Source organism: Tamandua tetradactyla, chromosome 1 (assembly GCF_023851605.1).
Source record: "Tamandua tetradactyla isolate mTamTet1 chromosome 1, mTamTet1.pri, whole genome shotgun sequence".
Taxonomy (NCBI): domain Eukaryota; kingdom Metazoa; phylum Chordata; class Mammalia; order Pilosa; family Myrmecophagidae; genus Tamandua; species Tamandua tetradactyla.
The window spans coordinates 156699991-156718503 of record NC_135327.1 but is presented as its reverse complement, the minus strand read 5'-3'; the positions used below and the strand labels follow the sequence as shown (position 1 = coordinate 156718503).

Genomic DNA, 18513 nt, shown 5'->3' with positions numbered 1-18513 from the left:
AATTTCATTATTTAAAAATGAGGAAATCTAATTATTTAGATTGAATAAGGATTTAATGTTCTGAAATTATTGTACTTCAAACCTTACATGCAAACACCAGTACAGATTAATATAAATAATACCTATTGGGAATTACGATAAATGGCACACAATGACATAAAATTATGTCCCCCAGGTAAAGACACTCTGGAAGTTACTGTTACCACAGGTATTTTCTGAGTTAGTGTTGTTTGAAAAAAAAATCCAATTTCCTTCAAGGGAACAAGCAAACTTTTTTCCATAAAAGAGAAAAGAAACCCAAGAAATCAGCAAATAAAATTATTTTATACAAAACTTTTAACATAAAAAACTTTTGTCCATGGCATATCAATGGAAGGAAACAAAAGTGAATGAAAAAAAAACTTCACCGCTCTGAAAATTTTTAATTTTTGTCCTGGGCTTATGGGAAAAAAAGAACTGGAACTGTGATTTATCATTTATATACAATCACCATATTAAAGAAACAAACTTATTACCCAGATTTTCTTTCTATTTTAATACCTCAAAAAACAGAGTAAAATGCCTTTTTTTAAAAAAAGCAAGTATTAAGATTCGATTTCCAGCAACCTTAGATTTTGACCGAGATATTTCTCTATCTACAGTTCAGTGGCCCATTATATATGCTTTTAAAAAAAGATATTGCTCAGGCAGAAGCAGAGCCGTGGGGCCCCCAGCCCTCCCAAGCACACTCTGTATGTGAAAACCAAATAAAATTAATTGCTGGCAAAAAAAAAAAAAAAAGATATTTTTAAATACCGTTAGTCTCAGCAAAAATCAAAACCAAGGCATTTCTTAACTTTCTCTTGAAAGACAGAAAAACTAAAAGAAGTTTTTAGCATTTTATGTTCATACTGACTGTCTATGTGGGGAGTTGAGGCACTGATAATTCTAATTAAAGAGAGAGTAACCCGTTACTTCGTCACAGAAGAGATAGACTGGGTTGGTCACAAGAAGTGACGTTCACACTCTCCTCATGAAGCCTATCCAGCATCTGACATACAAAGTAGATAATGATAAATATTCACTTAATTCCTACTAAGAGCCTAATTAAGTTTACCAATAATAAACTAATGTAATTATATTTTGAGACTTCACAAAATTATTGAATCCTAGAAAATTCAGCATATATTAAATATGTTAATGTAGGTTAATGTTCTAGAAAAGGAAAAAGAATAACCACATGAACTGAATTTCTGTTGTTGCTTGGCATTCTAACAAAAAACGAGCTTGTTGAAATAAGTTCCATGGGTTAGCATGAAAATGTGACTGAATTTCATATCACACTGTGCAAACAGCTAAAAAGCTATTAGCTTTGATCAATCAGTATTGATTCTAACCTCCATGTCAGCATAGATGCTACTAGAATGAGTTCTCTGCTTGTGGGGTTAAAAAGTATAAGATAAGGTCCTTGTTGGCAAGCTTATCATCAAATCAGAGAAAAACAAGGTATTCTTTTGAATAAAGGACAAATATATATATATATATTTATACATATAATCTGAAAAAGTGCTTAGATTCTTAAACTTTGCCTTACACATTAAATTCCAATGACAAGTATTGTGAGTATGGTTTATTTTCTTTTTCTGGCACAGCAATAGCTACACATTTCCTTTCTTTCTTTTTTCTTTTTTATTGTGAATATATAGATATATATATTTGTATTATATATATATAGCACAAAATTTACCATTTTGGCTATTTAAGTGTAAAATTCAGTGGCATTAATTACATTTGCAATGATATACAACCATTACCACTGAAGGTTCCAAAATTTTTCATCACCCAAACCAAATTCTGTTCCTTAGCTATAACACCACGTTTCCTGCTCCCCCTACCCTACCCCACCGAGTCCCTGATTACATCTACTCTACCTTCTGTTTCTATGAATTTGCATATCCAAGATATTTCATCTAGGTGGAATTAGAGTATTTGTCTTTTTTTGTCTGGCTTATTTCACTCAACATAATGATTTCAAAGTTCATCCATTTACAGCAAGTACCAGTACTTCATTCCTCTTCATAGCTGAATAATATTCCACTGTGGTATACAGATATACCACATTCTATTTATTTGCTGACAGACACTTGGGTGCTATGCGAATATTTGGTTTATGGATTCTGAGCTACAAGTATCTGTTCAAGTCACTATTTCAATTCCCTTGGGTATACTCCTAGGAGTGGATTTGCTGGGTTGTACAGTAGTTCTACGTTTGACTTTCAAATGAACCACTAAACTGTTTTCCATGGCAGCTACACCATTTTAATTCCCACCAGCAATGTATAAGTGCTTCAGTTTTTCCACAACCTCTCCCAACCCCGTTATTTTCTGCTATTATCATTACTATCACCATCCTCGTGGGTGTAAAGTGGAAGCTCATTATGGTTTTCGTTTGTATTTCCCTAACGACAAATGATGTTGAACATCTTTTGATGTGCTTGCTGGCCATTTTATATCTTCTTTGGAAAAATGTCTATTCAAGTCATTTGCCATTTTTTAATTGTATTGTTTGCCCTTTTTTTGTTGAGTTGTAGGAAGTTCTTCATATATTCGAGGCAATAAACCCTTATCAGATATATTATTTGCAACTATTTTCTCCCATTCTGTAAGCTGTCTTTTCATTTGTGCGATAATGTCCTTTGATGCACAAAAGTTTCTCATTCTGACAATGTCCAGTTTATTTATTTTTTTCTTTTGTTGCCTGCTTTTTGGTAATGCATTTAAAGAAACCATTGTCAAATCCAAGGTCATGAAGACATGCCTCTAAATTTTCTTCTAAGAGTTTTATGGTTTTAGCTCAAAATTTAAGTCTTTAATTAATTTCGAGTTAATTTATGTATATAGTGTATGATAAGGGTCCAACCTAATTCTTTTGCAAGTGGATGTCCAGTTGTTTGATTATTGTAGCTTTATAGTAAGCTCTGACATCAGGAAGTGTGAATCCTCCAACTTCATTCTTCCTTTTCAAGATTGTTCCAATTACTATAGGTCTCATGAAACTCCATATGAATGTTAAGATTTGATTGTCCATTCTGCAAAAAAATGTCATTGAGATTCTGATAGGAATTGCAATGAATCTATATATTGCTTTAGATAGTAGTATCACCTTTAACACTATTACATCTCTCAGTCCATGAACACGGGATGTTTTTGCATTTAGTTAGGTCTGCTTTAATTTATTTCAGCAATGTTTTGTAGTTTTCAGCATACAAATCTCATACTTTTTGCTCAAATTTATTCCTAAGTATTTTATTCTTTTGGATGCTATTATAAATAGAATTATTTTCTTAATTTCCTTTTCAGACTGTTCATTGCTAGGGTATAAAAATAAAACTGATTTTTGTGTGTTGACTTTGTATCCTGCAACTCTATAAAATTAGTTCATTAGCTCTAATGTGGCTTTTTTTTTGTATGCATGGATTCTTTAGGGTTTTCTAGATATATGATCATGTCATCTGCTGACAGTTTTCCTTGTTCTTTTACAATCTGAATGCCTTTTATTTCTTTTTCTTCCCAAATTACTCTAGCTCAAACTTCCAGGACTATTTGAATAATAGTGGTAAAAGAAGTCATCCTTGTCTTGTTTCTGATTGTAAGGGAAAAGCTTAAAGTTTTTACCATTAATTATGATGTTAACTACGGGTTTTCATATAAGGTGTTTACCATGTTGAAGTATTCTTCCTTCTATTATCAGTTTATTGAGTGTTGTTGTTTTTTTTAATCATAAGGGGTATTGTATTTTGTCAAATGTCTTTTCTGCATCAGTTGACATGATCACATGATTTTTCTCCTTCATCCCACTAATGAGGTATTTATACATCGCATTTTAATGTCAGTGTCACCCTCTAGTTCCCACTTACACTTAATCCATATTTGCTATGTCTGGGTTCAGACCTTCCATTCACATTACTGACTCAATCTGTATTCTTTTTCTGTGTCTTCACAGAAGTAACAGACCTTAAAAAGTAGAGTATTTGCATCTAATTTCTTATCTATTTATCTATCTATCTGGGATTTGGATAATTTACATAAATTGTCCTTTTAGGTATCTATTTTTATATAATAAATAATTTGCATTAAATTATATGTAAAAAGCATAATGTTACTACTACTACTACTACTACCACACACACACACACAAAAGTAAGGTTCAAGTAAACTTTAAGTTTCACCAAGCTGCACTAATGGGTCTGAATCTTGTAAGACCCTTACTCCCTCTGTTGACGCAGTAGTTTTTAGAGATAGCTGATTTGTGGGTCTGGGACTGGAGGAATGTAGCCAAATGATCTGCCTGTCTGCTTCCCTACAGCCCACTCACCTCCAGGAAATGAAATTCCATGTCCTGATGTTTTCAATCCCACAATGCTTATAACTGGTTTCACAAGAGCAATCTGATTTCTTTTCCCATTATTTATAGGAAAGACAATATTACGTTAGACCTCAATTATTTAAAAATCTTCTGTAAACTATCATTTTAATAGAACTATTTTCATTAATGCTTAGCTTTCACACACACTATTGAAACATACTGCATATTCCATTCTCTTTAACATTATATGTTAAAGGTATATCCCAAGTATTTAGAATTCATAATTTTCACTCTCATGAGTTCAAGAAATTCTGTCATGTTGATGTACCATCACTTATATAACTGTTTCCTCCCAATGGACATTGAGGTTATTTCAGATCATTTCCTGCCGCAAGAAACATCAGGTCTAATCACCTTGATTACATGTATTTCCTCAGAATGGAAATACCAGGTCAAAGGGTTTGAACATTTTTTTTTTTACTTTTCCTACATTTTGTTATATATTTTAACAGAAGGTTGAGCCAATTTTCTTCGGCAGCAACTAATATTCTTCCTGGTTTCTTTTCAAAATAAAAATGTACAAATTTTACTGCAATTTCACTAACATGACTTATTCTCTGTGATTAAAGAGGGTATTCCTAGTAATTATAAAATAATAGTGTGCTTTAAGTTTGAGATTTTTTATCACAGCTTAGAATAAACATTTGTTCATGTTCATTTTAACTTATTGCATTTTTCCTTGGTAAATTACCAGTTTATATATTTTTGACCACTCACCTACGATAGACTCAATGTTTGGGAGATAAATACAAACACGCACTTTATACTTCACAGATATTCTTTTCTAGTCATGTTTGTATAAATCTGTTTTCCAACCTTGCTTATGTCCTTTTTTTTTTTAAGGTGTATGGTCCAGGAATCAAACCTGGGTCTCCCACATGGAAAGCAAGCACTCCACCACTGAACCATCTGTGCACCCCATTTATGTCCTTTTAAAAGCCATTAGCATGAGCATAAATTTTAAATATTTTTATTTTAATCTATTTTCCTCTTTATTTCTACCATTTCTTCAAAACTAAAATGGATACCCTTTCAAATTCTATCACATATTCTATTCTATTTCTTTTTTGTCTTTCTAAAACATGAAATTTTTACATTAATTCATTAAAACATATCAAATTAAAATAGGTATATAGTAAAAGAAGTTGATATAACTATTTGTTAATAACTGCTACCCAACTTCCCAACACTAATTTTAGAATGTTAAAGTGTTGAATTTATTTCGACACTCATACACTGTTTCACAGATCTGTGTTTATACTTTTCATCATTATTCTCAATATTCTTTTTTGGAAAGTTCCTTGGGACCCTCCCACATTTAGTTTTTCCATTAAATCACTCTTTTAAGTTCTCCCCAAATCCCAGAATGATTTTACTGAAATTGTATTATATTCGTAAATTAAGCTGGAAAGGTCTGGATTTAGAATTATAAATGTAAATGTTGCACATACACAGAAAGAATCAATTAATTTTTTTCACTTTTTTTTCTAATACTTGTTTTTATTTTCTCTCAAGGTGAAGAAACTTGGCACCTATTCCTTAAGACTGTTGTATATAATAACTTGTCTGCGGTTGTTCTATTTCCATGCCCAGACTTTCCTTCGATCAGAACATACATTAAAGGACATCTTCTTTTCTAGCTATAAGTAGACCAGAAAAGGCAAAGTTTTCCAGGACTCATGAAAGAGGGATAGAGAAATTAGTCCTAGCACTTTGATTAGAAAACTTCTGTCCCTTATTCAATGGTGGTGCAGTCATCTTAGTTACCTCATATTATGCTTGCTCTGTTTGCCTTTTCCTGCTCCTGATTCCACAGCTTTCAGGCTCAGTTTATCCACAGGCTCTTTTTCTTTGACCAGCTAGTGAAGCCAGCCCCACCCTCAGCCTACCACAGTGGACTTGTCCTCTCGGACCAGGCTGCTTGGCCACTCCCAAAGGACCAGGTCATTTGGTTACATGGATCAAATACATGTGAAATTTCAAAACAAATTTTAATTATGCAGCATTGTTCTGTAAACTCACAGCTTCTCTAATAAAGAAAAAATATTTTAATACTTAAATAAATCCTGAAGATTGACCCAAGGTCAGAGAGAAATTAAGGTATGACTAATAATATAAGAATCTGATTAAAATCAAGAGCATAAAACACAGGATTTCAGACCAGAGGCACTAATTCTGTGAAATGGTATGTGTAAGAAGAAGACTTAAATGTATAACAGTGCCTGAGGGGTGACATAATTCTCAATTCCAGAATATATCTTTAATTATATGTCTAAAATTACCATGAATTTCCTGGGTGTGTAAATAATATATATGTGTTTGTGTTTATATATATATATACATAGTAACATATAATTCATATATATAGATGAATGAAACTATGGCACATATGTATAGATGAATGAAACTATATCTAACATATTAGACAAGCAAAGAAACATTTCTTCACTTAAACACTTTTTTCTCTTTAATCAATTCAAGAGCATAAACTACTGTATCTCCTATTTCTTTGATACCATCACACAGCAAACAGTTCTGTTGAATATGGGTGGCCATTGAACTGACTTAAAAGCTTAAATTTTTTCTGTTCATAATTTCTTATAAAAACACCAAAAGGATATGACAAATTCTTAAGCATTTCCCTTTTTGATACTTAGTTTCCTCTTAAGACTTATAATGCTAAATTTCAATAAAATGAACTGAAATTTCAAAGCAAATTCAGACTTCAATTTCAAAGACATGCCTTCCTAGAAAAGATGTGTTCATTAACAATCATAGAGAAGTAGCAGATTTTATATCTTTCCCTTCAGCAGCTTTTTACGTAAATTGACTTAATTTCGGAAGATGGATAAAGATAAAGCTGAGTTTTTATATTTCACTAGAAAATTTTTTTAAAAACACATCATCCAAACTTAATGCAAAATAACTGCCCTTGTACATAAAGAAAATATGTTATTGATTTCTCTGTCGTATTTAGATAGATAACCTGACTGGCTAAAACACAATGTTTTCAAAGAGCAAAAAAGCAGATGTGGTTCCAAGCCTCACATAAGTTAGTCAACATTCATGATACTTTTGACACCCTTTGCAAATATAACAACAAAAAATTTAATAATAAAAACTTGTCGAGATGAATTTGCTTTTTACCGATAGTACATGTACACACAAACATCTCCTGCAATCTGAGATCCACATACAAGAAACAGCTATTAGTCTAAGTCTCTGACTTAGTCAAGGGCACTGCCTCAAACCAGCTGGGGCTCTGTACAACATCCCACTTTGATAGAGGCCGCCAAACTTCATAGATAGTAACAGTACTTGAAAAAAATCAGAGAAAAACATTTGGCACTAGAAGGGATCTTGATTTACACTCATACTTTATAGCACAAATATTGATCCCAAGCAGTTAAACGACAGGCCCATATGCATATACTAATGATGAAAATTCAGGTGTCTTGATGCTAATACATCACTATTTTTTTTCAAGAATATTCTATTAAAAGAAAAAAAAGGTCTCAATAAAGAAGCACCTTATACTATATTCAATTTGATGCTTTTGTATGAATCTGAAAGAGCATAATCTCTAGTTAATGTTAGAGGTCTTCAATTAGGCTGCTATTTGCAATGTTTGGGTATTTGAAGCCAACTAATTAAATGTGTTAGAACATGACTCGATCAAACCTTCTCCAATTAAGTCCTAATTGAAGACATATAAACAAATATCTCACAACTCCCTAAGGCTTAGTCTTAATTTCTAAAAATCCACATCAAATCAACAATATATAACAGACATCAATAATATCAAAAAATAATAAAAATAATATCAAAAAATAATGTGTGGGGGGGCTGTATAAAAAACAAAGAAGTAGAAAATATAGACCCTGACCTGAAAAATTTTAAATCTAGTTTTAACTTTAATCTGTCTGGGGAGCTATCTCTCCTAGATACAGGCAAATAAAAGGCACTTTGGATATGCAAAGAATGAATGGAATGAACCTTAAGTTAAAATTATGGCCTAGAGCTAATAAAACAATTATAAACGTGTGCATTCATCAGATATTTCAGAACAAATGCAAGGTGGTATATAGGAATCTTGTATTTTATGCATGATTGTTTTGTAAATGCACAACTTCTCTAATAAAAAATGATAAGAATTTAAAAATAAAAGTTACAAAAACCACACACACCAAAAAAGAATTTTCCAGCCTTTCTGGACCTCATTTGAATAATTAATAAAATGCAGAGTTAGATTAGATGATCATGTACCTCCTTCCAGCTCTCATAGCAATGGTCCATATCCACATAAAATTATTTAGATCGGAGTTCCCTGAAATTTCAGTTAATATATCAGAAGTCAATATTTGCATGAACCTCACTACATCTCAATTCCCTGCTCTCTCAGAAGACTTTAAGTTTGGCAACCATGTCTTGGGAGATCACAAATAATCCTGTCAAACTAGAAGGAGGTAGAAAAGATGAGACCACCTGGATCTTATTGCGGGGGGTGAGTTAGGGATAGTGTTTGAGATATTCTGCACATATCACCGCAGGACAGAAAATTCACTACCCGGAAGATAAGAATCTCAGCATATGTATTAGCTGAGAGCCAAGACTGATGCCAGACTACCTAGATTCAAATCCTAGCTCTGCCTTTAGTAGTTAGGGGACCTCATAGTGCCTGGTCCCCTCATCTATAAAATGGGGATAGTTATGATAACTAAATCATAGAGCTCTCATACAGGTAAAATGAGTTAATGCATTTAAATATTTTTAAAAATGCCTACTATGCTAAAGGCTCGATGAGCCTTATATATGGTTTTTATTATTTTGAGCTCACTATTCATGGATGGGAGGGTAAGAGGGAGTTGTTTTTGTACACTAAAGTACTTCATTCTAAGCTGAGGTAAAGTTTCTCTGGTGGGGAACCCAAAGTGATGAAATCACTTAGAAGGCAGACTATAATCATTTGGCATTCTCCAAGTTCTCTGCTTTGGTGTGGGCACTGGCAGCAGGAGACAAGACATAGGGAAAAAAGAAAAGAAAAGATGAATGAATGCAAACAGTTACTTGAATAGTTCAGTAAAAATGAGTAAAATTCGATAGTGAAATACAGATTTAAGCATAATTTATGTAAAGCTCTAAACTGGCTATAATTTAATACCATTTCATTTTAAATAATCTACTTTTCAATCACTAGAGAAAAGAAAACGTAAGGAATGGATGAAAACCGAATTAATTGCTATATCTACCACTTTAGATCACCCACAAACAGATGATGAGCATTCCTTATGTATTTATTCATCCCAGATACTGACACAATGTTGAAATGCGCAAGGTCCAAATTAGGACTCTGCAATATGCCACCAGCATCTACAAGAAACCTTTATATGTGCAAGTCCTTTCCAATTTACTGAACACGTTCCTCTATTTTATTTCTTTTTATCTCATGCAACCCTCACAATTCTAAGCAAGAGATAGACTCAGTAATGCTTGAAACCCTTTTATCACCTGGCACAAAACAACATTTCATCTCACCTGGATTATTAAACTGCAACAAAAAGTTTCAATGCCAATTTTGAATTAAGAAAAGGAAAAGTACCAGAAAGAGGGGAGACTGGGATTTGTCAAAATTGGAATACCAACAGCACCTGTATTTTATTAGATAAACTCCCAACAGAGGAAACTGGGACTTTGAAGGTTAAATACTACATAGTGGCTGTAGCATAGAATGCTTAGTCACAATGGCCTGCAGACAAATCTCGCTCCCAGCAAAGATGAGCTGTGGGAATCAGGATTATTCATTCAATTTCTCTGTACCTTAGTTTCTTCACATACAAATTGGGGAGAGACAGCACACCTGCATCTCATAGAGGATTGAAACTGTCAAATTTACTCCTTAGTATAGTGAATTACTCTTTAGTGACTGAGGAATTATTAGGTAAATGTCACTCACTATTATGCATATATGATTATTACTATTAAATTATACAAGGTTTGTCAATGGCTGAGAGATTCCAAACAGAGTCGAGAGGTTATCCTGGAGGTTATTCTTATGCATCAAGTAGATATCATCTTGTTATTCGAAATGTAATGGAGAGGCTGGAGGGAAGTGCCTGAAAATGTAGAGCTGTGTTCGAGTAGCCATGTTTCTTGAGGATGACTGAATAATGATACAGCTGTCACAATGTTACTATGTGACTGTGAAAACCGTGTCTGATGCTCCTTTTATCTACCTTGTCAACAAAGGAGTAGAACATATGGAATAAAAATAAATAATAGGGGGAACAAATGCTAAAATAAATTTAGTTTGAAATTTAGTGATCAGTGAAAGCGAGCAGTAAGAGGTATGGTGGGTATAATCTTTTTATTTTTCTTTCCTGTGTTCATTTTATTTCTTTTTCTATTGTCTTTTTAATTCTTTTTCTGAATTAATGCAAATGTTCCAAGAAATGATGAATATGCAACTAAGTGATGATATTGTGAATTACTGATTATATATGTGATGTTTTATTTGGTTTCTTAATTTTTTAATTAATAAATACATTTAAAAAATTATACAAGGCCATGTAAGGGGAAGTAAAAATGTTAATTTAGGATCCATGAAAGCATGTTCAGGGTTCCTTATACCACTTCACCACTAAATAATACCCAACTTTTCTAATTCATCTGCTTTTCCTTGTAGTCAGCCTATATTTCTTACTTTCTCAAAGGAATATCTCGAAATGGATGTGTTGCTAAAATTCAAATTAATTTTGTCAGCTGCATTTCCCGGATATGCCCAGTAGAGTTCAATAGCAATTATATCATTAGTTTCTAAAAACTAATAAGATGGGAAAATGCTCACGTTGAACATTACCAGGTGAAACTGTTTTGTTCCTCACCTATGACAATAATTTGTCAAATTACCAAATAAACAAAACAAAAGACAATGGCCCATCCCTCAAGCACAGCACATTTATAGTAGAAACCCAGTATAAAAGAGGAATGACCAAACAAAGGACAAACTCACTTACATTTTAATGGTGTTTTTTTAAGAAGAGGAAGAGGGAAACACAAGAATAAATGTCATCTTCTGGTCAAACTACAAGCCCTATTCCATTCACCTACACCTTTAACGTAGGACATCCTGTCATAGGCACACTGTGGAAGAGCAGTTCCTAATCTGCTCTTAAAGAATTAAAACAGACTTGCATGTGGCACCTGAGGACCAATCCACCTTGACAATTCCAAGAACAGGAAAGGCCAGCAGAGAGATGCCTAACTACTGAGCAATGCCCTTGCTTCAATGATCATGGTTTTTTGTCTTTCAATTTACAGTTTTAACAGATGCAGCTCATGCTATTGAAAAAGGGGTGTGTAAGGGTGAGAGAGGTATGCATGCACACACATGTGCACAGGTTTCAAAATATAAATATGGAGAGAGTGCTCAGATACTGTGGGAAAACTACCTAAGGTCAGAACTATCTAGAACATTGCTTTGGTACATCATCCTCCAAAACCATACATAGCAATTTATCCTGCCTAGAACTCTCCATCAAGCATAAACTAAGGGCAGCTGCATCTGTCTTACCATTGTATCCCCCATATCTAGCTAATTCCTGGAACTTGGTAGATGCTCAGTAAAAGCTGTTGAGTGGATAAATGGCAGAAGCAACCTTCCCAGACCTGAGGGACTGCCACTGTAGAGGTGGTCTGAGGATGAAGAATTCGGCAACCCAAAATTCTGGTAAGAAGGCTGTTCCTTTCTCTCCCTAGTTCCAGCCAGTGATCTAAAGCAAGATTCAGGGATGTCAGCAAAAAATGAAAATACACTGAGGCTGCAAAGGAACACGGTAATAATCCGAGCAGGGTAGGAGGAAGCCTAGCAAAGGGAGTCCATGTATGACTCTGGCATTTTCCAGCGCACACAATCACTGCAAGAGCTAAGAGCCCAAGAGCCAAGAGTCCAGGGACAACTGAGCAGGAGACTAGGGTTTATACTATTATTGCTCAGATGCCCCAATCATTCTAAAGGTGCCTGGAGAAGTATAGTGGCTTTAACAAATTATTTTGGTTCATACAGAAGTATTAGTTTCTTTTGTTAGCAAACTGTATTCAGCAAAAATGCTTGGCTTTTTTTACTTAACTTAAAATTGCTTTGCAAAGAATAGCAAATGACCTGAGTGATCAACAATGATTAAATATTCCACGTCACCAAATATTACACAACTTAAAATGTTGTTTTGAATAACTGTTAACAAGATAAAGAAGAGCCTTAGAATGTTAAATGAAAAATGCTCAAAGGATATATTATTTATGGTATTGTGATTACAGATGATTGCATAACTTTCTATACTTTCCAAACTGTCTATGATGAACATATAATATTTATAACAAGAAGAATTTATTTATTACTAAAAGAATAAGAATGAGAATAATTACTTTTTACCAATGTCAGGCTGAAGGCTGCAAAGATATATACCTCCAAATCCTTTCTGATGGTGCATATGGGGGAAAAAATAATCTGAAAGTAAAAACACAACAATCAAACTATTTAATTTCCTATTAATAGGATACAGGGATTGGTGAAAAACAGGTTCTGGAAAAAAACATCCTTTATCGTTAAATTACACACTCAGAAAAAGGAGAGTGACCTTAGTTTTAATTTAATTATGGCCCTTTGAATCGTACCACAGTAATAAGTGATAGAGTTTTAAAAAACTTCCTTTTCATATCTGCCCTGTGAAATATTCTGGGAAGCCAGATCGGAATCACAAGGCCTTGGACACTACTGCTTTTACTCCAGAACATTGCATAAATTATTGATGACACAGAGGATGCACTGCATTCAAAGAGTTTTGCAGCAGATGAAAAGCTTTTATTTTGGCAAAAAGCAACAGAATGGGAATAAAACCATGTGGGTGTAGACTCTGCTAAAGGTTGCCAGCCTTCATATTTCCCTTGGCCTTTTTGGTATGTGCTTTTCTATTTCCTATGTCGATTAATGGTACTCCCATCCATTCAGTTTCTCAGGCTAGAAACAAGGGAGTCATCCTTGATTTTTTCTTCTCCCTCACTCCCCACATCCCATCCAACAAGCCCTGTCAGTTTTATCCTCCAAATACATCCTGAATATATCCTTCTCTTTCCATCTCTACCACTCCACTTGTTCAAGCCACTGCTCTCTCTCATCTGGATTTATACAAGAGCCTCCTACCTAGTCTGCTATTTCCATTCCTCCTTTTATTCCCTCCTATTAACGTGCAACACAACACAAACATGCATCTTTACTTAAAACCCTGCCGTGGCTTCCCATACACTCATGGATCCAAGCCCTGGTATGATTTAACTCTCCTCTGCCTTTCTAACCTTGCTCATCATTTCAGCCATACCAACATCCTTCCTGAACTGGCAAACCCAAAAGCTCTTCCCTCTTCCGAGCCTTTGCGCACGCTGAAATGCTCTTACAGCACAAGGCTCACTTTCTGGCATTCTGCAGCTTCATTCTCAAGTCCTTAGAAAGGCTTCCTCTGACTAGTTTATCTGAATTAGGCTCCCAATTATCCATGATTTCTGTACCCTGTTTGGTAAGCATTGTTTATTTATTGCCTGTCTTATCCATTAAACTAAAAGCTCCATGAAGGCAGGAATCATTCTATTTTGTTTACTACTACACCATCTAAGCATAATATGTCTTAATGAATTGAAGAATATTTTGTTTCATCTATAATCTATGGTATTTCTATAATTAGTGCAAGATAGGGAAAATAAATCCCTAACTTCCAAGTTGACTTCTTAAGTCATTGTCTACTTCTGCATTCATTTTCTCTGCATGTTCCTGAGACCAATTTCTGGAATAAAAATTTGGCATGCTGCCTATAACTATAAAATATATCCCAGCCTCCAAACACCTAGTATTAAGTTGGCTAACCTACCCTCAGATAGACTTCATACTACATCTATTTACTTCAAATAGATACAGACTTCATATTACATTTATTTGCTTCAAATCTTTTAATTATTGCAAGCCTAGGAAGTTATCTAACAATTCACAGAACATATAAAGTACCAGACTCCAAATCAACATAAAACCACATTGCAGCTGGACATGTACATTTGCATGGTCCTAAAATTTTCCTAGAGTATTCGCTAAACATAATTCTGTCAGGTGTATGCCATTTCACAGGGGCCTCTAGACAGATTCTGAATGAACTTCAGCTCTGCAATCAAATGCTCTACTTGCTAAAACCTCTCCCTGCCCCATCTCATAAACAACATTATCACATGCCTATAATTAAGTTAAATTGTACCAAATTAAAAAGTTCTGATGAAACACACAACTCTCAGATCCCAACTGTTTTCCTTGCAATAATGACTATATTTCTATATCCTCTTTGTTTAAATGCTTAAAATACTCAACTTAACGCAAATGAGGGGTCTATCTAGAGAAAAAAAAAAGATGTGAGGCAGAAATAATTCTAAAGGCATGGGCCCACAAGGCAACCCCCCAAAACAAGTGGCATGCTTTTATCTTAATGCCAGATGTCCTTAATTTAGTATTTTGCTCAATCTATTCAATGCAATTTAAATCTTTAGACTTGTAGTACAAATACCACCTCCTAAGAAAACAGTTCAGGTTATAGATAAGTATTTAGTATTTAATATGTGGCATTCACTTTATATTAAACCCACCCAGCAATACATACCTGCTAGGTAGGTACCAGTATCATTTCCCCAATTCCATATACAAAGAAGCAGACACACAGAAAGACAAGAAACTTGGCAAGGTTACAAAGCAAGTGGCAAGGCTGGGTTTTGAACCCAGATCTGTCCAGTGCCAAAGTCAATACACTTAACACCTATGTTATAGGAATGAATATATGAATGAGTATTTCATCCACAGAGTATTTCTGAGATATCTTCTAGACTGTTCTCAGATTAGACCTATCTTCCATTTTTAAATTCAAAATCCTTAAGTGTTTCCATTACACATTATACCTCATATCACCATTACGTGAAGAAACATTTACTTAATATATATTATATTCTAGGCCATGTCCTAGACATCGGTAAGGCAAAGAAGAACAGAAGGCGGCTCCATTTCTGGTGAGTTAACTAGATCTTACTGGAAGAGATAAATAATTACCACACTATATGAAGGCGTTCTGGGAAGCTGTATGCAGTGGCCAGCTACCTACTCAAAAGAAGCTAAAAAGAAGCATAAGGAAGGATATAGGATTCAAAGGACAAACACAGATTTTCCAAGCAGAAAACAGAAGAAAAGGCATTTCAGTTGGATGAAAAAGACTTTGCAGAGCTTTGTAACTCTACAAGGATATGACCTACTAGGTAAAAAGCAAGCCTTTAAAGAGAGCCTGGATTTGATAGTATCACAGAAAAGAAAGAGAAACAAAGGCTCCCCAGGCAGGTGAATACAGATTGGAATGGTTTTATATGCCATGTTAAGGAAACAGGGCTCACCCCTTGAGCAGTGGGGTACTGTATGAGAGGGAGTGTGGCCAAGTGCAAAAACCACAAACAGATATGGGTTTGACCTTCCTTAAGGCACTTTGTGGTGGCTGGTTTTCAGCAAGGTGCATAATCTCCCTGAAACAGTTTCCTCATCTGCAAAATGGACATAACAGATTCCTCATGGGGCTTTTTTAAGGTGTAAATGAATGCATTCTATCTATATGAAGCATCTGGTATAATGCAACTGCTTAATGTGTGTTAGTTCATTTCACTACTGGGAACTCCATGTAACTTTAGGCAAGTTACAACCTCTTTAAAACTTGATTTCTCTGTAAGTGAATGGTAGAAATCTTAAAGGAATGGAATCGACTAAAAGTTTAAAAGCTAAGGCTGTCCCTTATATCCTGAGCTCTGAGCGCAGAGCTCAGTACATGTTTGTGAATAAACTTATTCATTCACAGATTTTATTCATCACTTACAATTTGCCAGGCCTTGATGTAAGTGCTAGGCATACAACAGTGAACCAAATAGACAAAAATTCCAGCCCTTACAGAACTTTCAGTTAAGAGCGAGAAATCAAAGGGTATGGTAGTAAGTGTTATGGAATAAAATAAAACAATGCATGGCAGATGGGCAGTGCCAGGAAGTGAGATGGTCAGGGTAGGCCACACTGAGAAGAAGTAAAGAGCAAAAGGAAATGAGGGAGTGGGCCAAGCAGGTATCTAGAGAAAGAACATTCCAGGAAGAGGGAGCATGAAATGTAAAGGCACTAAGGTGGCAGGGTGTCTGGTCTGTTCAAAGAATAGCAAGAAGGTCTGTGCAGCCAGAGCAGGTCAGCAGAAGGGAAACGTAATAGAAGGTGAGATCAGAGAGGTAATTGGGCCAGATCTTGTGGGGCTTGAACTCTGAGGGTGAAAGGAAGCTACTGGAATATTCGAGCAGAAGAGTGACAATGTCTGACATCAATTTGAAGAGGCTCTCTCTCATGTGTTCGAAATAGACTGCCAGTCAGGAAACCTTTGTGGTAATCCAGGCAGAAGATGGTAATGGTGGATCATTTTGAAGATAAAGCCAACAAGATTTTGGCAGAGTTTGCATGGAGGGTATAAAATAAAGAGGTCATAAATGACCTCAAGATTTGGAGCCGGTCCTAGAATGAGCTGGGACTCAGCATCAAAGGATTGAGAAAACCCTCTTGACCAAAAAGGGGGAGACAGAAATGAGACAAAATAAAGTATCAGTGGCTGAGAGATTTCAAACACAGTTGAAAAGTTATCCTGGAGGTTATTCTTACGCATTATATAGATATTCCCTTTTTAGTTTAAGGTATATGAGAAAGTCTAGAGGGAGGTGCCTAAAACTGTAGAGCTGTGTTCCAGTAATCATGTTTCTGGAAGATGACTGTATACTGATAAAGCTTTCACAATGTGATTGTGAAAACGTTGTGTCTGATGCTCCTTTTATCTATGGTATAGACAGACAATAAAAAATGTGGATTAAAAATAAATAAATAAATAATAGAGGTAAGAAATGTTAAAATAGAGTAGACTGAAATACTAGTGATCAATGAAAGGGAGTGGTGAGGGGTATAGAAAAAAATAGGGGGAACAAACGTTAAATATATTGAGTAGACGGAAATACTAGTGGTCAATGAGAGGGAGGATTAGGGATATGGTATGTACAAGTTTTTTTCTTTTTATTTCTTTTTCTGGGGTATGCAAATGCTCTAAAAAAATGATCATGATGATGAACATACTACTATATGATGATACTGTGAGCCACTGATTGTACACCATCTATGGTTTGTATGTTAAGAATGTTCATGTTTGTATGTTATTTTGTTTGTCAATAAAAAAAATGTGATTAAAAAAAAAAGATTTGGGGCCTGAGCAACTGGGATGATGGAGCAGTCATGACTGAGAAGGGGACAAACAGGTGAGTATAGGTAGGGGAGGCATGGAAAATCAGGAGTTTGGGGACATGGTGAGTTTGAGGTGTATATGGGACATCCACCTGGAGATACCAACTAAGTCACTGGATGAATGGACCTGGAGTTCAGTACAGAGGTCTAGACTACAAAGGTCTATAGGTCTAGAGATACAGAAGTGGGAGATGTCTATGTGTAAATGAAATGAGACTGGATCAATAAACGAGAGCATTAACTTTGGGGTTATGAATGCCTGAGTTTGATTCTTAGCTCTCACATGGCTGTGTGATCTTAGATGAGCTTCTTAGACTTTTCTGAATCCATTTCCTTCTGTGTGAAATGGGATGATAAAACCTACTTTAGAATCTAACTTTAGTACATAAAGCACCTAGATGGTGACTGGTTCTTGTTAAGCTCTCAAATGGTTCTGACTTCATCAGGTTCTTAAACAAATAAGTGATATGATCAAATTAGTCCTCTAACCCTTCTTCACTGTCTTACACCTCCCTCATGCCTGGCTAAGCCCTTCCTCTAAAATGAAACATTCCACAGCAAACATAAATCAAAACTGCAACAATCCTCTTTCCTTTCTGACTGGGAAGCAGAATGGCGAACTGTGATGTATACATATGATAGAATATTTTGTGGCTACAGAAAAAGTCATGAGTCATAAACGAACATGAGGGACATTATGTGGTGAATGAATCTTGGGGACATTATGTGGTGCAAA

At 35.0% G+C, this 18513-nt stretch overlaps 1 protein-coding gene across 10 annotated transcripts in view; it reads right to left on the bottom strand.

Moving 5' to 3' along the window:
* Positions 1-18513, bottom strand: part of ST7 (suppression of tumorigenicity 7) — a 377376-nt gene that overhangs the window by 235400 nt on the left and 123463 nt on the right. For 3 of the 10 annotated variants that reach the window (XM_077115533.1, XM_077115442.1, XM_077115774.1), the window contains exon 3: positions 12827-12908. The exons of the other annotated variants lie outside the window; for them this stretch is intronic. In XM_077115533.1, coding sequence (XP_076971648.1) covers positions 12827-12908 — 82 coding nt within the window. The remainder of the gene's footprint in view (positions 1-12826; positions 12909-18513) is intronic. 10 annotated transcript variants of the gene reach the window in all.